General features: G+C 40.1%; 2 protein-coding genes across 2 annotated transcripts; both read right to left on the bottom strand.

The window, feature by feature from the left end:
• Positions 1-12: 12 nt before the first annotated feature.
• Positions 13-3,256, bottom strand: chmp5b (charged multivesicular body protein 5b). Its single transcript, XM_003439237.5, has 8 exons — positions 3,078-3,256; positions 1,578-1,682; positions 1,381-1,427; positions 1,198-1,291; positions 1,044-1,115; positions 686-794; positions 303-415; positions 13-196 (listed from the first exon to the last, which is right to left on the bottom strand). Exons 1-8 carry the CDS (start codon positions 3,144-3,146, stop codon positions 146-148), a joined length of 660 nt encoding a protein of 219 aa, XP_003439285.1. The 5' UTR covers positions 3,147-3,256; the 3' UTR covers positions 13-145.
• Positions 3,257-5,023: 1,767 nt separating this feature from the next.
• Positions 5,024-12,493, bottom strand: LOC100711263 (delta-type opioid receptor). Its single transcript, XM_003439238.5, has 4 exons — positions 12,125-12,493; positions 11,506-11,776; positions 8,104-8,456; positions 5,024-7,566 (listed from the first exon to the last, which is right to left on the bottom strand). Exons 2-4 carry the CDS (start codon positions 11,751-11,753, stop codon positions 7,037-7,039), a joined length of 1,131 nt encoding a protein of 376 aa, XP_003439286.1. The 5' UTR covers positions 11,754-11,776; positions 12,125-12,493; the 3' UTR covers positions 5,024-7,036.
• Between the last annotated feature and the right edge of the window lie 9,090 nt (positions 12,494-21,583).

Raw genomic sequence — 21,583 nt, 5'->3', positions numbered from 1 at the left:
CCGATTTTTACCTTACAGTTTCTACCATTCATAGGACAGAAGATGCTTTGGTTCTTATTGCTGCCTTTTTCGGCCAGGAGTGTCAGTTGGATAAATAGAAAAAAAGGGCTATGATACATGTAAAACTAGTATGATGTGTTTTCCTTTAAGAAGCTGGGATCTGAGGAAGGCCAAACTCGTCTACCAGGACACCATCCTGAAAGAAGAAGGAATTCCCATGAATAATGAAAGCATAACAAACCAAGAAGCTATAAACTAAATAGAAATTTCACAGGATACTGTAAAAATCTTGTGATCAGTACCCTGTTTGACTTTTCGCCGGGCAGGCCCTCTGGGATGGAAGGAGCAGATGAGGCCTCGTCGAGGTAGGAGCTGTCGTCATCCATCAGCAGCTCATCTCCCAGAGCGTCCAGCTCTGTGGACAGAACAGCATTTAAAGATCAGGAGCTCTATCACTTTAGATCTGTGTTTAAACTGTCTACACACGTGAATCCTTAAAAAGTCCTAACTGTGTGCACAGGGATGTCAGTGGAAAAACTAGAAGCTTTTTTTATGAAACCCACACACTGGCCACATATGCTGCAAAGATATGTCTTGACCAGAACTGCTGCAGCTTTCGACTCTGTAATGTTTTTTTTTTTAATGCTGTATATGTGAAATCCTGGCATATTGGTGTTTTCCCGACCTGCTTCCAAGTCGTCCTCGTCGATGTCAGGCGTGCCATAGCTTCTGCTCATCGCTTCCTGGATCTCATTGGCATCCTCCATCATGTCCTCCAGCTGGTCTTGGAGATCCTGAATATTTAAAAAAAAGTTTGAATCATTACATTTGTGTCAGCATCGTCTTTGGTAATTTGATAACCAGCATACTCTGTTCATATTTCATCTGGGCTGTTATTAATCCCTGCTGGCCAATCACCATTAAGGATCTTTCCTGTACAGGACTTCTCTAACGTGTGTATTTCAATAATAATTAATTAGTTAATTATTAACTAACAGCCAAGTAACTACATTAACTGCTGTTAAAATAACCTGAAAGCATACCTCAATTTTATCAATCTTCACATTCTTATAAGCCTTCTTCATGTCTTTGAGGCCAACTTTCATGGCATCAACCTAAAAGAAAAACAAAACAAAACATGTTAGCACACATATTTTCTTCTGTAACTAAGATCTGGTCCAGTTCCTGTTCTCTTACTGTAGTTTTAGTGTCCTTCAGGTTTTGGATCGTGTAGTTTGTTTGCTCCATGTTGAACGACTGCTGCATAAGATTGTCTCTCTGGCTTTCATACCTTGGAGCCGTGAAGAAATAAAGTTATGAGAGCAATCAAGGTGACAGCTTAAATAACTTACCCTTTCTTTAGGAAGTAAAAGTACTCACATTCTCTTCTGCTTGAGCACTCTCATCGCCTTTTGCTTGACCATGTTCTAGTGGGGGAGAAAAAGGACAAACTTGTGGAAAACCCCCTCACAAACTGTAGGAATTATTTTAGAGAGGTTTATTTTGATCTTGAGATGAAGGTTTTTAAGAGACACCAGCCTCTTTGTCTTACAGTACAACCAGACAACAAGACTCACCTTTGAAGGCCCATCTCTCATCTTTTTCATCTGATCTTTGTACTTCACAAGTTCAGCATCTAGTCTGGCGATTTTCTTATCAATGGATTCCGCCCGAGAATCCACCTGAAAGTAGAAACATGACGTCAATTTTAGTTGATCTCTGACAGTAGGACCATATTATTATTGGAGCTCTTTTTAAAAAACAACACAGTAATGAATTCAGAGTTTTTCCTGGTTCAGAATAGGCCATTAAATGGTCCTACAGATATTGAAGGGCATCTACAGACTATGCTGCCTATGTTTTAAACCTCCGTGGTAGCAATAGTGGTCTTGTATGTGACAGTGTGCTGGGGCACCTGGGTGAAGGCAGTTAATGGCAACAGATTGAACAAACTGATCGAGAAGGCTGGTTAAACTCCTCGGCATCTTGGACAATCCATCCAAGCATGACCCTCTTGATTAGTCACCACAGCACACGAGTCAAATGACTCACTGCCACAAGGTGCAGGCCTGAGGACTACAGGAAGTTCCTGTCTACCTGTGGCTATTAGACTCTACAACTCCTCCCTCATGTGATGCATGAAAAATATACACATGCACAGCAACACTTCCTAACCCATCGACACTTTACCAGATATGACTATTTTTATTATTATTATTATCATTATTATTATTATTATTACAGTGTCACTTGTAGTTTATTCTCCATTGTCACATACTACAATTCCCTATAGCATTAAAAATGTTATTTACAACACCACTTTCTGCCTATTTATAATACTAATCATACTGACATTTATACTTATTTTAACATTTTGCTTTTGTTCTCACTTGTGTCTTATCTTTCCAGCAGCCGTTTAGTAGTTGATCATAATTTTCTTGTGTGAGAACGTTTTTTCTCATTGTACCGAGCATCTACAAAGGCACAGGGATTTCCCTTGGGATCTATTTCATCTAATCTTATCAGAAACTAAGCATTTCCCTGTTATTTCTGGCCATTTGGTGGACACTGTAAATGTATTTTAAGTTACAGTAAATTAAAAATAAAATATTTTTCTATCACAGCCGTGGTAATTTTCCTGCGGTGGGCGCTCATCAACATTAAACACGTCCTTCCTCCCCAGTCTGACAACCAGTTTAACTGGTTCATGTCTGCTGATTCTCTTTGTTTTACTCGGAGAACAACATGGTTTGAGCTCAATCACAGTCAAATGGCTCAAATTGCTGCCCAACGTTACACAATGATGACCCATTACCCACACTGAAAACTGATTGTTTGCTTTGAGAACCTTATTTACCGACTGACACTGTCAACACAAGGCGTTAGGTTTTAAGTCTACGAGACATTAAAAATATAAAAAATAACATACGATTAATCTAGAAAAAAATGTATATTTCCGAAAAAGATATCTCCAGCTAAATGTGTGAACCCGTGGCCTGTTTGGTCCCCAGAAACTTGGCTAACACTTAGCTAACTATCTTTGTTTACTTCGTTTAAAGATCCTTCCTCATACTTACGCTTCCGATGCAGTCCGTCAGGTTCGGCGGCGGACCTTTAGCTTTTCCTTTGCCAAATATGCGATTCATTTCGGCAAAACTAAGGAGAAAAATGTAAAAGAAGGGCTACGTTTGTTTGCCTGTCAAGAGTTCAGTGTCCAACTAAACACCCGGAAAAGCCCTTCCCATGACGTAAGGGGAGTCACATGGGTTTGACTCACCCGGCCACGCCCTCCTTAGATTACTCTTGTGCTGTTGTATGTGTGCTTGTTGCTGGCCTGCCTCGTCTTTATATGGCGCAATTAAGTTCCTCAACTAATTCTTTTTCTCTCTTTTTTGCCGTTTAGATAGCACTAATTCTAAAAATTAAACACAACTACACAAAATTTGTACAAAATTCAGGGTCCGAAATTAACTTAATATGATATATATGAAATATTCTATCATTTCATATATTATGTCTATTACCTACAGTAAGCTCAAGTATTCCAGTTATCCACACCACAGCTTGTAACTAAAAGCTATATGCCCCCCACTCTGCCCACACAGTCTGATAATATTAAAATTAGGTACATCTTTCTAAGCATAGCCTCGCCAGCCCGTCTGGTTCATTTTCCTTTATTATTTATTATGCTTGCTGCCTTCAAACAAACATGCTGTTAAAAGCATAAATTAATGCGGCCATCTGCTTTTTCCATAAAAGCACTTATTATTTGTAGAGCCCTTTTCAAAAGACAAGTCATTTATGAAGGAGAATACAACAGAAAATGTAAATTAGGAAAAAAGTGGCTCAGAACCTGATTGTTTACCTTATTTTACTTCACTGATAAAAAGATTAGAAGAGTTTTTCCTTATCCAAACAAAGAGAAATTTCACATGGTTTGTTTAAAGCAAAATTATGCATATGTTCAGTATCAGACTACTGACATATACAGTATGACAGACTCGGTATTCTCTATGTAAATAAAATTAATTTGACCTGAACTTAGAACAGGAACCTACATGAATCTAGTCTGTCTATTCTCATTATGGCTTATTTCTAGACATACAGAGATAGTCCAAAAACACTAAGTGCTTGAATTTGCGTGCATTAATTCAGTAATTCATAAACTGCTATGATAAGTCAAGTCAATTTAGTAATGTTGAAATATACATGCTATCAACATATCAAAAGCCAAGTTAATAATATTAATGCTAATGATGATAATAATAATAAACGATTATGGTTTTGTATCAGGTGCATTAATGGGGGACTACTGATCAAATGATCTGGAGGTCTTGAATATTGAGGGACTTGTGGATGTATTTTAATGGACATAATAAAAGAAGTCTGAGACACAAAAGCTTGTAATGTGGGAGAAATCATCAATCATCACCTGCTGTATCTTCTTATCCTGTGGTCTTGCAGAGGTGGCACAATCATTATTAATCAGCTGATGTAATCAAAATCACAGAAAAACAATTTGCACGTGAGGGTGAGAATGTTCATTAATTGGGGGTCTCAGCCAGATTCTTCCCCCTGATGTAAAACCTCAAGCAAACAATATGAGCTTTAAATCATGTGCAGCCATAAAAACCTCAAGACAGTGAATATTTTTCTTTGAATGCTGAACTGAAAATTGAGATCCAGCATGTGAACACTAATATGGACTGCTATAAGGAAGCTTCTGTTTATGCCAAGTTATGTGAATGCAGCTATTAATCATTGCAGTTTCTTTAAAATAAAAAAACAAAACAAAGACCCCATATTGCATCCTCTTTCCTCTGGGGGGAGCTGATGGCTTACAGTAAAAAACTCTTAAACTGTAGAAGTCTGCAGAGTCACTGCCTCCAACAAGAATCTCTTCAAGGCTTCAACTTCTATTAAAACAAGTCACCAAAAAGGAGAGAGATTTGTTGTCCTTAAAACAAACAATGAGTATCCGCTATCCCCGAGCTTGTCTCACTCCAAGAAAAGAATCATTGTGTATTTGTTAAGCTTGTTTTATTAAGCTCTTCACAGACACGTACACATCCTGCTCGAATGTACATTGGCAGGAGAAGCCAATGTACAGCATTAAACTGTGAGCACAGAGATTAAAAAGAAATAAATAAAAACTACAACGATGCTTCGATCACAGTGTTGATTCTTAGAATAACGTCTCTTATTTTTAGAACATCTGTGCTTCATCTATTTTTGTGTCCGTATACATGTGTCAGCAAGAGATTTATCAACAAGTATTAGCTAAAGATGCTTTTTTAAATGAGATAGATGACTTTTATGTAGTATTTGCAGTACATTCAAAATGACAGCACAGTCCATGAAGCGTATGGCTGCTGATGTTGCCTTTACTATCATAGCAGTGATGATTAACATGCTACAAATACAGTATATTTTTTTATAAAGTCTGTGCAAAGATTTTCTTTTTGCAGTCTATACAAAATAAGTCCTTGTATACAGACTGAGATACTGTACAGTTGTTAGAATATTCTGTATTTTTACTTGTTGAAAGACCTAATCGGCTTATCAGGCTGCACAACAATAACAGTATGACAGTTCAGCAGGATTACAGTATGTGTATCATGGTAAAAGCCATACACAAAGCACATGTCATTATTAGTTATATTCCACAAAGTTAACAACTTATCAGTCTGGACACAATGCCAGGGTCAAAGCTGATAGAGAGCCCTCTGTCAAATTTTAAATGCACATTCAAGTCCAGGATCTTCCCTCCACGTTCTCTCATTGACTAACTTGCTTTGATGCAGCTGAATGTTGCTTTTTTTTCTTTCTCTGACTCTTACACAACTTCAAAGTCCAACATGAGTCAGTGAGTGCTCTCACACTGCGGTCAATCAGCACCATTCAGGCTCTGCACGGATGTGAAAATGTTTTTGGCACATGTCTGCTGTCAGCGATTCATGCAAATATCACCAGCATGTCAAATGCATTGAATAAAAATAGCAAACATTATAATATGAAGTGCTGTTTGACCCCATCTAGTAATCATTCCTGTAGTCATTTTTCTGCCGCCACAAACATTTTTTCCTGGACTTTTAAAGGCACATTTGGCAAATGAAAAATGATAGGAGGAAATTTGGGGAATAAACAGCATTTGAGAGACAAATGAATCAAAACTGATGAAACTTGATATGGGCCTAGTGATTTTAATCAGCCTCCTGCTCATTTACCCTTTAAATAATCGTCAGTTCTCCTGAGATATCTTAACATAATTATCTCATGACTGTGTGTGCAATATTGTGTAATGATGATTTTATGAAAGGCTAATCTGCTGATTATTTTCCCAGTAAGCTCAATACCCATCCATCCGCCCATCCATCCATCTCCTACTTATTCAATTCAGGGTTGTAGAGGTGATGTAACGTATCTCAGCTGTCAGTACACCCCGGGAAGGCTGGCAGTCTAAATTAAACTTATGGCTAAATAAATCATCACTAAAACAGTAAGTGATCATGTTTAATTAACTGTCATGTATGAAATCAAAATCCCATTTAGGATGCTGGATGGTGCGAATGTTTAATTTCTCCTAAAAAAAACCCTCCCTGAACAATTACTTAGTCATCAAAATAAATGGGGATTCATGTAATAATTGGTTAATCAACTAATTGTTGGCCCTCCATCAGCAGTAATCCATATTAATAATAAGCAGCACTTTCTTCATACAAAGAGGCTCTTTGACCTACTTAAACAGAAACAGTGTTTGGTTTACATCCACCTGCCAGGTTAAACCATAAATGCACAATCTTTGTCTCGATCTACAATCACAGGCTGCTATGAGGGAAAGTGTCAGAGGTCAGAGGACATGAGGATGAAGTGATTTGGATTTATGGACAACCACATCAATGATGGTACCCTGGGTGATAATGAAAATGAAGTGAATCCAAAACCCAGTCTACATTGCTGTTGTGATGTGGGTTAAGCCCAGGTACTGTGAGTCTTCTTTTCCAGTGTGGGAGATTGAAGACAGTTCCACCGCTAGTCATGTCGGCTTACCAGTCCCATCCGGGTTCTCCAGGGGAACAGCGGCCTCTCGCACAGTGCTGGGGGCCTTTTTGCTCCCTGACACCTTCTCCCCCTTCAGTTTGGCTGACAGGCAGAAGTCTTTGAAGCAGCGTTTGAAGTTCTCATCCAGAAAGGCGTAGAGGACAGGATTGAGGCTGCTGTTGGTGTAACCCAGAGCCACGCAGAAGAAGTAGGCGGCCATGATGGCGGTGGTTTCCGGCACGGTGACGAGAGCTTTGACCAGGATGAAGATGTGAATGGGCGTCCAGCAGACCACAAACACGGCCACCACGACCACCACCAACCGCGTGATCCGGCGCAAGTTGCGATCCTTCTCCCTCGAGCCGGACAACATTCGGACGCTCTTCAGCCTCAGGACCATGAGGGAGTAGCACACGGTGATAATGAGCACAGGCACGACGAAGGCAAAGACAAACACTAAAATCTTCATCAGTGTGTCCCACTTTGTGTAGGGATCGGGGAACTGCAACGCGCACTCTGTTATGTCTGTGAAAGAACAGGGGAGAGAAAATAAAGTCCAAAGTGGCAATTTTATTTATATGGCACGTTTTATTAAACTCAATGTGATTAACACTGAAAATAAAAACAGAAAAACCTGTAGGTTTGATTATGTCTTAAGTCAGTGAAAACATAAAAAAAAAAAAAGGCATTCACACACAGCTACCAAGTGTGAACAAAAAGGTTTTGAGTCTATTTTTGAAGTGCACTTTATGATAAATGAAATTCCACTTCACAATTTTCTGCAATCAATTTAGCAAGTTGCTGTAGAATAGCTAATCTGCACTCACAAGGGAACATTTTGCTCTAAACGCTTTTTTATTTCTTACATCATCTATATTCAGGAAGGATGTGCTCAATTTGTAGCTAATGAAAAACTCTTTAGTGACAGATGGATTTGATATATTGAATATATTTCTGTTCTTAACATTTTATTAGTACATGCTTGGAGAGTATTTGCTATGCATAGAAAGTGGACAGAGACATTTAAACTGTTTGTTAGACATTGGGGAAAGATTTCCTCACCGCTGTTCGTCTGAGTACCGCCCAGCACAAAAGCAGGTATCCCTGCAGCCGAGGACAAGATCCAGATGCACACGTTTATCATCTTGGCCTTGAGGGGAGTGCGGAAATCCAGGGCTTTCACGGGGTGACACACGGCCACGTAGCGGTCCACACTCATCATGGTGAGGGTGAAGATACTGGTAAACATGTTGTAGTAGTCGATGGAGATGAAGACCTTGCATACCACCTCGCCGAAGGGCCACGTATTCAGAAGGTAGTCAGTGCTCTGGAATGGCATCGTGGTGGTGACGAGGGCGTCGGCGAGCGCCAGGTTGAAAATATAAATATTGGTGGCCGTCTTCATCTTCGTGTACCTGTTAAATATGCACAACACAAAGTTGTCCTGTGAGGAGAGATACGGCACTGTCTCAGCAGCCGTTATTGCTTCGCGACTCAGTGGAAGACCTTTGTTCTAGGCCCATTATGAATTAAACATTGTCCATTAGTCCACAGTGCTTTCTTGAATTTGTAATGCAATCTTTCAGGCTCACACTTCATTGTTATGTGTAAAGTGGTGCTGATTGGAAACCATATCCAATGAGCTTTATACAGTTGTGTATTTACAGATTTTTACTTGTGCAGAATACATGCAGAACTTTGGGGTTTTGGGTATAAATTTTAAAAAGTTGATTATTTCTGCGCAATTTACTTGCTATAGTGTGATCTGCAAGAACCTAAAAGATTCACCTAAAAGAATGAACTCCTGTTCAAGATTGCGGCAAAATTTCTACTATTCACAAGCAGTTATCCAGAAAAAGAAACAGGTAAAACAGTATTTCCTTATGATACAGCCCACTGAAACCAGATATCATCGAGTTGCTTAAACATTGTACTTTGTAAATTAAGGCGACTAGTTAGCTAATCATAAAGACAAAAAAACACAAGAAAATAGTTGTGACCAGAAAAAAGAAGTTCAGTCTACCAGAACATCTAAAGTTCACTATTGAACACGCTGCATGCATGCGTATTTATGGTGTGACACTAACCAAAAATGTAGAAGCAGTACATTTAGTTTCAAGCTAGCTAGCTGCTAGCTTCAGCTTTATTCGTATAGATAAAGCTCAATCCTCTGAGCAAAACAGAAATTTATTTGTCATGATATCAAAGTTTTTTCAAGTTGACTTTTGGCCACTTGGGTTTAGTTCAGCAGGCACTGACCTTGATATGTGGCTAACGTGTTAGCAAGCAGCTATTTTTTCTTTTATACACATATAGCAGCGAATAAGCAAAGTTATATTCACTGGGAGTTGTGAATACATTCAGTGGCTTTACTTCATTATGTAACATGTTCAAGTGCAGTTGTACACAAAATATCTAATCAGCCAATCACATGGCAGCAACTCAGCGGATCTAGACATTGTAGTGGATCTAGTTCAATCTGAGAATAAGACTGGAGAAAAATGTGATTTAAGTAACTTTTTTGTGTCAGATGGGCTAGTCTGAGTATTTCAGAAACTGCTGATCTACAAAGGACAACCAGTATAGCGTTTACCAAAAAAAGAAAAACTATCCAAATCAGCAGTTCACTGATTGAAAATATCTTGTTGATACAAGAAGCCAGAGGAGAATACCCTGACCATTTCAAACTGAAAGGTGAGCAACAGTAATTCAAATATCCACTCGTTGCGACCAAAGTATGCAGAACAGCGTCTTTGAATGGACACTCTATCAAACCTTGAGGCAAATGGGCTACAGCAGCAGAAGACCACACCGGCTGCCACTTCTGCCAGATAAGAACAGGAAACTGAGGCTACATTTCACATAGACTCACCAAAAGTGAAAAATAGATTGGAAAAACCTTGCCTGGTTTGATGAGTAAGTGTTACTGCTCCAACTTTTGCATGGTAGGGTCAGAATTTGGCATAAACAACATGAAAACCCTTATCCACCTTGCCTTGTATCAACAGATCAGGCTGGTGATGTATAATGGTGTAGGGCATATTTTCTTGTCACCTTTTGAACTCCCCTGAGCACTGCAGCCTACCTGAGTATTGTTGCTGACCATCCCTTTATGACCATAATGTAGCCATCTCCTGATGGCTTCTTCCAGCAGGATAATCCACAAAGTTCAAATCATCTCATACTGGTTTCCTGAGCATGACAATGAGTTCACTGTACTCAAATGGCCATTTAGAGGCCAGGGGGTGGAACGGCAGATTCACATCATGGATGTGCAGGTGACAAATCTGCAGTAACTGTGTGGCGCTATCATGTCAAAATAGACCAAAATCTCTGAGGAATGTTTCCAGCATCTTGTCGAATCTGACATAAGGAATAAGGGCACATTTAAAAGCGAAAGATGGGAAAACGGGCAGAGTTTGGCTATTTAAAACATGACATGTCTGAAAATCAGACAAGCGGCCTAATAATCTATTTTGTGGCCCAAATTGACTTTATTACATTTGAATGATTTCATATATTTCTTCCCAATAAATCAGCATTAAGCAGCATCTTCCTTCAGCTGTCTTGTCTTGTTGAGCAACAGTAAAATGTACACTCTTGTCTGTAAAGTGACGTGAAAAAGCTGGCTCCTGCAGACAGGCGAAGCCATCAACCTGATTTGAGGTAATTGTTGTCGAGGAACTGAAGCATTCTGGATGGCACTGCAGCAGTTCACGTTACATCAGATAAGATTTGTTGCTCACACAGACCATAAATAAAGCCCAATGAGGTGTAAGCATGTTATCGGGTTGACAAAGCACCACTGGTTTCAGACGTAATTAATATTATGCCTGCCAGGCCAGACTTGGAGAAATGTAAAGAACCCCATTATATATCTGGGAGGTCTTACTGGAGAGTTGCCATTCATAAAGTTGGCATGTTTCATTTTCTGGAGGAGGCAGAATTAGCTCTCTGTCATCAAGCTTTTGAACATTTAATGTCAGATTAGAAATGACAACATTCCCTTTCTTTGCCAAAATGAAGTCTTGTTTTCTTTTTTGAGACTTGGGGGTTTAAAAAAGATTGTTCTCTATCTGGATGCTGTCTCATACCATTTTAAATGCCCATTGTGTCGACTCTTTCATGAGCTTAGAGCATCACACCTTTTTTCAGTGTCTCTGAAGCGCATCCAAAAACAAATTGCAGGCAAAAACAAGAACTGTGACTAACACCAGATGGCCTGGAGGTCACTGTGAAAACCCAAGTCTGGGTGCTTGTTACTTACTCTCTTATTCACAAGCAATAACATTTGCAAAGGTAGAGAAGAAAAACATTCCTCTGGCTGGATCTTGGTTTCTTAAAAAAATGACACAATAGCATCTTTTCCCTTTTCTTTTCTCCATAGAAACAGAGGAGTGATTTCTGGTACACCATTTATTATTTATACTTTATGTTACACAAAGTGGGGAGAAAAATCCTTACCTGATGATCACATACATAACGAGGCAGTTGCCCAACAAGCCGACCACAAACACCACGGAGTACACTGCGGTGATGATGGGGATGATGGGAGACATGCTCTCCTGCTCCCAGCTATCATCATCGTGGGTCACATTGCGGCTGTCAGAGTATCCGGATACCCAAGCAGTTGAATTCGCCAGACAGTCTTCCAGCAGCGAGGAGAGGCACTTGGTGTCTTCTTTGTAAATTTCAATTGGAGTGCTTTCCATTTTGACACCTGTTTGTTGTTGGGCTGGGAGGAAAAAAATCCTTTCAGGTTAAGACTTTTAAAATCGAGTTACTGATAAATTCTGCGTGTTGAATTCAGAGATTTAACATACGGCAGGTAAAAAAAAAATGGTGATATCGGAGCAACTGAGCTGCAAAAAAAGCATCTAGAGCATCTTTACTCAATTATAAAAATGAAAAAAAGTTTGCACGATCAATTAATTAATGCAAAAACATCACACCTACACAAACTTCACTTTGGTTGTGGAGACGCGCGCAGATCTGGCAAAACATGTCCGGTAAAATACGCGCGGTGCTGCGAATCGTTGAGGGGAAAACGCGCGCTGTAATGTGAAGCTCGCAGTTTACTCACCTTAACCACTCGGAAAAAGAGAGAGGGGGGAGAAAGAGACGACGCTGTTTTTATTTTTAATATATCCTCGCAGGTATAATTCAGCCCGGCTTGTTTTGTTGCCCTGGTGAAGGTTACGGCTCATCAAAGTTTGGGGATGGTACTGCGCGCCCGGAGAGGAGCAGCGGCAGCTTTGCGGACCCTCGTGCACACGCACTGATGGAGAAGTGGCGCGCAATCAGGCTAGACCCTCCACACACACACACACACACACACACACACACACGCCTACAACATTCACCCAAAATATGAGATGACAGAGCGATGACAATAACCTGCAGGCAAGCGCACAGCTTCCCACAATCACCATGTCACAGCCGAGCAAAAACTGTTGAGCATAATGAAGTAAGATTTGTGCATTAGAACCACTGAAAGGGTAAAACGAGATTAACATTGCATCTATGTTGCAGTTTATTAAAAAATGGTCCTCTAACGATGTACAGGGGCTCGATGAAATTCTCCGTGGGCAAAGAAAACACGTTTTTCCTTTTAAATTGTGAATTTAGGCGAGAGTGCAAGAAATCCAGCCTCGCTGATGTTCAGGTGTGTGTGTGTGTGTGTGTGTGTGTGTGTGTGTGTGTGTGTGTTCAATGATGGAGGTCATAAACACTTTAACTGGACACAGCACTGCGCATTTCAGGCCATTTCTGCTTTGGTGGACAGAGTAGCTACAACCTGGGGACAGAAAAGGGGGGATGATATACGACCAAGGTCCAGCAGAGCCAGCACTCAGACCACTCCAACAAACAACCAGAATGACCTATCATTTCACCCTCAGTGAAAGGAAAAGCCATTGGCACTGGATCTCATTTTGCTTCCCAGCATTTCAAATGTTCTTGATTCAAAGTCTAATTTTGATCATTTTTAGAATCCATGTTTTTTTTTTTTTAAAGATGTTTTAAAAAAAACATCAGTTGTAGTGTACACTGTTGTTTTAGACCTCTCTCAGTCTGATGCATTGTGCTTAGCTCTGTTTTTATAAAGGATCTCCTTCACTGCAAGTGCCAAAAACAGCTCTCTTGGCTCTATGGCTCCTGACACTACAGGCTGTTGGTAGAATAACTATGATGAGAGAAGAGTGTTAAATGGCAGATTTGTGCAGCTCTCTTCTTTAATCCTTTGGAAAAAAAATATAAAACCTGCTCAGAGTTGCTTTATCAACTGGATACTGAATGATAATGACAGTAACTTGTATACAATAAACTGAAGTTTAAACTGAAAGAAAATTGCTTCTGTTTGTCTAAAGAAAAATCAGAGAAATCACTGAACACAAAGGGATTTCATCCCGTCGGTTGGTGTTGTTGATCATAGCCCATTTTAACAGAGCATTGTTATCCCAGAATAGACTATTTAGCATATTATTCATTACTTATCAGTTAATGATGACTCATGGGTTAATGATAGGTGTTTGAACTATAAAACTGCTCGAGACTAATGCACAGCAAGCTAGATTAGAAAAACATTAACTGGATAATAGGTAGTGGATAAACAGTCAAATATGGATATAATTAAATGAATTTCATTTTAATGGTTTGCCTTCCAATGAAAACAAAAACCTGGCTACGAGGTCTAACATGGGGATAATATAGTGTGCATTTGCGAAGAGAAAAATTATGGAACCACTTTCACAGTTTCGCCAGGTTTAGGCACCAAATCTACTTACTGTAGTTAATTTGGGGAATTAACTTTGCTTTGCTTTGTTGATTAGATACACATTTTTGCAACCTTAAGTATGTGAAAGTGTGAACTTACGTCTAAAGGGTGCTTACTGGATTGTAATATCTGCTTGCACAAATTACCTCTCGAGTCATTTTCTGGGAGAACAGAGAGTCATTTTGTCACATTCGTCTGCTGCAGTTTGCGTTCAAGTGAAAAATTACCAAGACCGTCATTTTCAAAAGCATAATAATAAAAACATCTCTTTTCTTGTTATTCTTTTTTGCACATATTGCAGTGGGTCTATGCAACCCCAACATTAAAGAATAAAAACATAAACAGATGCTTCACTGTCATCTTTTTTACTTATTGCAAATAAGCATCTTATTGATTTATTCACTCGGGCTGAGGTTTGCACTGCTCCATTGCATTTCCTTGATTTTACTTCTTTTTCAGCCATTCTATCATAAATTTGCTGCTGCAACTCAGTCTAGGCCAAGACAGACTGCTGGACAGGCGGCCTCATATTTGACTGGAATACTTTGTTATACAGAGGAGTTCATGGTCAACTTAATGACTGCAAACTGCCCGGGTTCTTTGGCTGCAAAACAAGCCTAAATTACCACGTGTCCACCACCATGTTCCACAGTTGTTATGGAGTGTTTGTGCTGATATGCTGTGTTTGGTACATTATGGCCAAACATCTTCACTTTGGTCTCGTCTGTCCAGACGTCTTGTAGTTTGTTCAGATGCAATTCTGCCATGCTGCTATTGTTGCTTTTAGTGAGAAGAGGCTTTCTCCTGCAAACACTTTCAAATCATTATTTTTCAGTCACTTTCTAATTTTACTGTCATGAACTTTAACATTTAACATGCTAACTGAGTCCTGTAGAGTCTGAGATGTAGCGCTTGGGTTTTTTTTCCCCCAGTTTCTCTGAGAACTCCTTGGTCTAACTTTGGGGCAAATTTGCAAGGATGTCCATTCGTAGGAAGATTGGTAACTTGCCAGTAAACAGTGGCGTGTCTAGAAAATTTTTGTTGGGGGGGCCAGGTAGGGGCACAGATTTGGAGAAGGGTGGCAGATGTAATTGGCAGATAATGTTAAAAAAAAAAATCTACCAACAGTTAACCATCATTCAATAACCCTGTAAACCTAATAACTGAATTTGCTTTTGACTCTTATTAGAATGAGGTTTTGCACTACGGTGCAAAGTTTTTAGATACTGCGTTGATAAAGTACAAGAGATACAATCAGTGCTTTGTCAGTGTTTACTCAGCATTCAAGGACAGCAATATTTGCATAGTATTTTTACTGACATATAGGGCACATATGTTTTGGGCAAAAACATTTTTGAATATTAAAATACAAACATTTTTAACATACAATTGCCAAATTAGCCAATGCAAAACTTAATCTGCCTATTAAAAAAAGAAGATAATCTTCTTACAAACTGGTGTTTGATTTTGAAGCAGGAAAAAAGTGGGGAAACAAATGAAAAGACTAACATTTGAATGAAACCTGAAAGCAAGTAAATACTTTCTATGCTGCCTTATGGTAAACTTTGGTAATACTGATGTATAAAGAACAACACTGGCTGATGATGAAATACAGTCAGCTGGCATGGTGACACTGCCAGTATTAACCTGCAGGGCTGGACTGGGACAAAAAATCAGGCATTTTGACTACAGACCGGCCCACCAGGTATTAAAGCCATAAAGCCTTTGAATGAAAACAAACGCTGTTGTGACAGTGATGTACACTGTCTTGTTGGTATATGTATGATTTCTATAAATTTTATGTCAGATAAAAACTTTGTTCGCAAGATTCAGATAATTATTTAATAAAAGCTAGATATTTAAAATGAGAATAAGTAAGAAAAGTATTTCTTTGTGCCCCCCTTTCTCTGTTAATGCCCTACCTGGCCCCCTGGCATAACTTTGCTAGATCCGCCCCTGCACAGTTACCAGCTGTCAGCTACGTAGAAAAGGATCCTGGTGTTATTTATCTCTCAGAAACAGTTCATAACTTCCCTTCAACTCATTCATGTCACCTAAAAGGTAAACCTGTTTCTCCATCACCTGTTCAGCTCTGATGATTCAGTAAGGACATCTCCTGGTTTCATCTTCATGCTTCCCTCTCACCACATATCCAAACCGATATCATGACCAGCAGCTTTTACAGCTGTGGCTCCAGCAAACATCAGCTGATACTAGAAATTAATATTAAATAAATTCTAACAACAGCTGATCAAGCTTAAACGTGCTGCTGTTGTTTAACACGACATCTGCTGGTTTCCTCTTTCTGGCGCAAAGTGGGCGATAAACAAACAAGGGAGAAAAGCCGATCAGCTGATCATTGATCAGTTTCATGATTGAAGTAGCAACAGGAGAGGGAGGGGAGAGAATGAGAGAAGAAGAGGCAGCTGTGCAGCATAAAGACACAGAATAACTCCAGCTTTGTTTCTTTTTTCATTCTAGCTGAAGTCCGGGACAAACTGCGTCTCTTCTCAGCTCAATACGAAACCTGTAATATTTTCTCTGAATGAGGGACCATTCCATTTTTAAGGAGCCGTTGGCAACTCTACTAACTAACCTTATGAATAAAATAAAGTTCACCATCAGTAACATCACAGCATCCACCCAGCTGTATAGAAACTCCGTCATGCTAGCTATTATGCAGTAGGAGTTATTGTAACTGACTGTAAAAAGTCAGCACAACGAAAATAAACTCCACCTAAACTTGGTTTATATCTGACCCAGATAGACTGCAGGTCATAACTTCTTACCTGAAGTTCAGTTCACCTGACACTCGGACTGGCGGCCGCCTCGGGTCTCTCCTCCTCCTGCCTACCTTCCCTCATCCACCTGCTAGCCGCCGTGGAAGCTCCGCCATGCTCGATGGCCAGTCCAGCTATGTTAAACTGTTAATCTTTCGCCGAAAAACTGTTTTCTGTGGTGCTGTCTTTCGTGCTTGGCTCTCCTACCTTTGCTAACATGATGCTCATAGCGCAGAAGCCGATGCTGCATTCACTTACACTCGGATATCTGAGCTTCACTGTGAAAACATAATCGTACATTTGATATTTCATTGGATTTTATTGTTTCGGCTTCGGGGTGGCACCTGGGGTGGCCAGTCTGGTTGGGGGGTGGCCTGTGCCTCCCCAGGCCACCCGCTGGACACGCCACAGCCAGTAAACTGCCAAAACGTCAGACTTTATTGAGGTGCTCACGTTTGGTGATGCTCAATTAATCCATTTGTTTTCAATGAGCAACATCTGGCTGCTACTTAGCCTCCTGTAAAGTCGGCGCTGAGATGCTGGAAGCAGAGGCTCCATGTTTGAGGCTTGTTACTGTGCTCGAGGGGATTGAGTTTTGTGGATTTGGACTTGAGCTTTTTGGTTTATTTCTCAGACATGAGTAATTTTTGTGGTGTGGTGTGGGGCATGCTGTCCCATTCTGAAAGACCATGACTGTGGGGAAGTGCTGCCGACATGGGGGGATGTGCTTTGTCCACAGTGATATTTACATGGGTGGTACATGTCAAAGCAATATCCAGTTGAATGCCAGGCTCCCCAGCAAAATCTTCTTTTGTAAGCGGATTATAAGCAATATTTACCACAGTATCAATCGGTGCTTTTAATCTTATAGCTGATCAACAGTAAACCTCATTACCAGGCTGCACTGACTCAAGTATTAAACAATCAGAAATACAGAGCTAAATTTTAACATTAGAGGCTTTGTGTGATCATAATATAACGTTTCACAGTGGATCATAATATGAATCATCCTAAGCATGTCATCTACGGCGCAGCTACGCAACGTCCAAGGATGTAAAATGGTCTCATTTGTTGAGTCTTCGAGGCCCTCGGGAAACTGAGCTTCTGCAAGCTTCATTAATTATTGCAAACATGAGGACAAAGATAATATAAAAGTCAAGGGTCATTAAATAATTTAAGCTGTTTTGCAGCTAATCCAAACAATAACAAATGAACTCATTTCTGCTACGTGTATCCTTTCATTACATTTCTAGTTTAGTCGGAAATTTCTCCACACAGGAATGAGGTCGAGTTAGTCATCTGCTGTTTATAGTTTCTTATCTACTCGCAAAAACTTTTATTTACTTTGTAGTGCATTTTTCTTATTAGATCCCATAAAATGCACTGCTAAGAATGTTTTTAAGTATTTTTAAGCAGTTCATATGAATGCTGAGCTTTAATTGTGAGGCACTTTTCTGCTACAGCTACAAGTTGAGGAACGTTAATTTGCATCTTATGGCCAAACAAAGTGATTACTTCATTTGTCATCCATAGGGGAGATCATTTTATCGTTTTGTTGACAGATGAAATCTTCTGACTCTGACTCAGGAAACGCTGTTACAAGGTTCACAAACGCTGGCCGAACCCATCCTGGGGGCTCAGAGAGAACATGAGCAAATATTTGAAAAGCAGAAAAAGCTTCCACACCACCTGGCCAACAGTACACCCCCAGTGTTTTCATACAGGAGGGTAAAATGAATTTGGGAAATGCGCTCCTTGCCTAGTGCAGGCTGGGGAAGGCTATAGCACTGAGAAAGGTATAGAAAATCAATGAATGAAAAAAAAGAAGAAATCCAGCAAGGACAGCGAAAATGGCTTTTGTGAAGAGTAAGGAAACAGTTACATCACATTAGAGTCACTCTTGGGGTGAAGTGATTTGGTTTTTATAAGTTTATAACTGTGCTAGACAAACATGAGACCATACATAGAAGATTATTTAAGACTTAGATTCACGAGATTGCACTCGCTGTCATCCGCGACGCATATTGAACTAAGAAGATTGATCGCTGTGCCTCCACAACTTCAGTAGAGAAAAACAAAGCTTGAACAGAGCCTGTGCTGCACATTTGTGTTAGATTGCAGGAAAAAGCGTTGCATATGAGAAGTGTGTATGATAAACTAGCAAATGATGAGAAACTCCTTGAAATATTTTAAGTATATTAATCTGAATTTAATAAATGTGTGTAACTTTTTGCACTGAATAACAACAAGTCAAAGGGAAAAGTAAGAAGATCCTTAAAGTAATTAGGATTCATCCTCTGGGAGCTACGAGTGTCCATAAAAATCAATCTGTAATCATCTGACAGAAGCTATAGACCGACTGCTATTGTATCTCTCTGCAGCTACCAACCCCTCAGTGGAACTGGAATTCGCCTACATTGGTGGTGATTATATAACAGATGAGCATGTGATTGTCATTTTTAAATCTTGCACAGTGTTGCCAAAGAGCCAGACCTTTGCTTTAATCTGCTGGAGATCCCTGCTGTAATCATCTGCACACATCTGTTCTGAGCCAGACGCAAGAACAGTGCGGAGGGACATGAACGCGGCTCACGCGGCTTTGTTAAACACCAGGTGCTCTTGAGCAAATCACCAAACCTGTACTAGCATTCCATCTCTAACTGGTCCTGACCTCTGACCCCAACTGTAGCTGAGCAAGCTCAGGAGAATTCCCCTTCAGGAGTCCATACAATGCATTAATATTCCAGATCCGCCCTGGCCTTCCTGCACACCGACCTGTACTCTGCTGAGCTCAAGGAAAAAAAATGCTCACGTACGTGTGACCAAACACAACTCAACCAGTGTTTGCGAACACATTTCGATTGTTTAACCGCAGCGAGGGATTAAAAGGACTTAAAAGAAGATTACATTGTAAAGTCTGTGTCTGTGCTCAGAAGTAAACAGCGTCAGATGTGCTGTGGCGTGTCCAGCGGGGTGGCCTGGGGGGGCACAGGCCACCCCCCCAACCAGACTGGCCACCCCAGGTGCCACCCCGAAGCCGAAACAATAAAATCCAATGAAATATCAAATGTACGATTATGTTTTCACAGTGAAGCTCAGATATCCGAGTGTAAGTGAATGCAGCATCGGCTTCTGCGCTATGAGCATCATGTTAGCAAAGGTAGGAGAGCCAAGCACGAAAGACAGCACCACAGAAAACAGTTTTTCGGCGAAAGATTAACAGTTTAACATAGCTGGACTGGCCATCGAGCATGGCGGAGCTTCCACGGCGGCTAGCAGGTGGATGAGGGAAGGGTAGGCAGGAGGAGGAGAGACCCGAGGCGGCCGCCAGTCCGAGTGTCAGGTGAACTGAACTTCAGGTAAGAAGTTATGACCTGCAGTCTATCTGGGTCAGATATAAACCAAGTTTAGGTGGAGTTTATTTTCGTTGTGCTGACTTTTTACAGTCAGTTACAATAACTCCTACTGCATAATAGCTAGCATGACGGAGTTTCTATACAGCTGGGTGGATGCTGTGATGTTACTGATGGTGAACTTTATTTTATTCATAAGGTTAGTTAGTAGAGTTGCCAACGGCTCCTTAAAAATGGAATGGTCCCTCATTCAGAGAAAATATTACAGGTTTCGTATTGAGCTGAGAAGAGACGCAGTTTGTCCCGGACTTCAGCTAGAATGAAAAAAGAAACAAAGCTGGAGTTATTCTGTGTCTTTATGCTGCACAGCTGCCTCTTCTTCTCTCATTCTCTCCCCTCCCTCTCCTGTTGCTACTTCAATCATGAAACTGATCAATGATCAGCTGATCGGCTTTTCTCCCTTGTTTGTTTATCGCCCACTTTGCGCCAGAAAGAGGAAACCAGCAGATGTCGTGTTAAACAACAGCAGCACGTTTAAGCTTGATCAGCTGTTGTTAGAATTTATTTAATATTAATTTCTAGTATCAGCTGATGTTTGCTGGAGCCACAGCTGTAAAAGCTGCTGGTCATGATATCGGTTTGGATATGTGGTGAGAGGGAAGCATGAAGATGAAACCAGGAGATGTCCTTACTGAATCATCAGAGCTGAACAGGTGATGGAGAAACAGGTTTACCTTTTAGGTGACATGAATGAGTTGAAGGGAAGTTATGAACTGTTTCTGAGAGATAAATAACACCAGGATCCTTTTCTACGTAGCTGACAGCTGGTAACTGTGCAGGGGCGGATCTAGCAAAGTTATGCCAGGGGGCCAGGTAGGGCATTAACAGAGAAAGGGGGGCACAAAGAAATACTTTTCTTACTTATTCTCATTTTAAATATCTAGCTTTTATTAAATAATTATCTGAATCTTGCGAACAAAGTTTTTATCTGACATAAAATTTATAGAAATCATACATATACCAACAAGACAGTGTACATCACTGTCACAACAGCGTTTGTTTTCATTCAAAGGCTTTATGGCTTTAATACCTGGTGGGCCGGTCTGTAGTCAAAATGCCTGATTTTTTGTCCCAGTCCAGCCCTGCAGGTTAATACTGGCAGTGTCACCATGCCAGCTGACTGTATTTCATCATCAGCCAGTGTTGTTCTTTATACATCAGTATTACCAAAGTTTACCATAAGGCAGCATAGAAAGTATTTACTTGCTTTCAGGTTTCATTCAAATGTTAGTCTTTTCATTTGTTTCCCCACTTTTTTCCTGCTTCAAAATCAAACACCAGTTTGTAAGAAGATTATCTTCTTTTTTTAATAGGCAGATTAAGTTTTGCATTGGCTAATTTGGCAATTGTATGTTAAAAATGTTTGTATTTTAATATTCAAAAATGTTTTTGCCCAAAACATATGTGCCCTATATGTCAGTAAAAATACTATGCAAATATTGCTGTCCTTGAATGCTGAGTAAACACTGACAAAGCACTGATTGTATCTCTTGTACTTTATCAACGCAGTATCTAAAAACTTTGCACCGTAGTGCAAAACCTCATTCTAATAAGAGTCAAAAGCAAATTCAGTT

Source organism: Oreochromis niloticus, linkage group LG9, assembly GCF_001858045.2.
Source record: "Oreochromis niloticus isolate F11D_XX linkage group LG9, O_niloticus_UMD_NMBU, whole genome shotgun sequence".
Classification (NCBI taxonomy): Eukaryota; Metazoa; Chordata; class Actinopteri; order Cichliformes; family Cichlidae; genus Oreochromis; species Oreochromis niloticus.
The sequence above is the reverse complement of the archived record's forward strand: the minus strand, read 5'-3'. Positions and strand labels throughout refer to the sequence as shown.

Excerpts from the sequence above, each read along its gene's own strand:
- chmp5b (XM_003439237.5), bottom strand. The coding sequence starts at position 3,146 with ATGAATCGCATATTTGGCAAAGGAAAAGCTAAAGGTCCGCCGCCGAAC. Across the intron at positions 1,683-3,077 it reads TGACGGACTGCATCGGAAGC|GTGGATTCTCGGGCGGAATC; the intron begins GTAAGTATGAGG and ends TTCTACTTTCAG. Across the intron at positions 197-302 it reads CCGGCGAAAAGTCAAACAGG|GATGGTGTCCTGGTAGACGA; the intron begins GTACTGATCACA and ends TTCTTCTTTCAG.
- LOC100711263 (XM_003439238.5), bottom strand. The coding sequence starts at position 11,753 with ATGGAAAGCACTCCAATTGAAATTTACAAAGAAGACACCAAGTGCCTC. Across the intron at positions 8,457-11,505 it reads GTTATGTATGTGATCATCAG|GTACACGAAGATGAAGACGG; the intron begins GTAAGGATTTTT and ends CATATTTAACAG. Across the intron at positions 7,567-8,103 it reads CGGTACTCAGACGAACAGCG|ACATAACAGAGTGCGCGTTG; the intron begins GTGAGGAAATCT and ends GTTCTTTCACAG.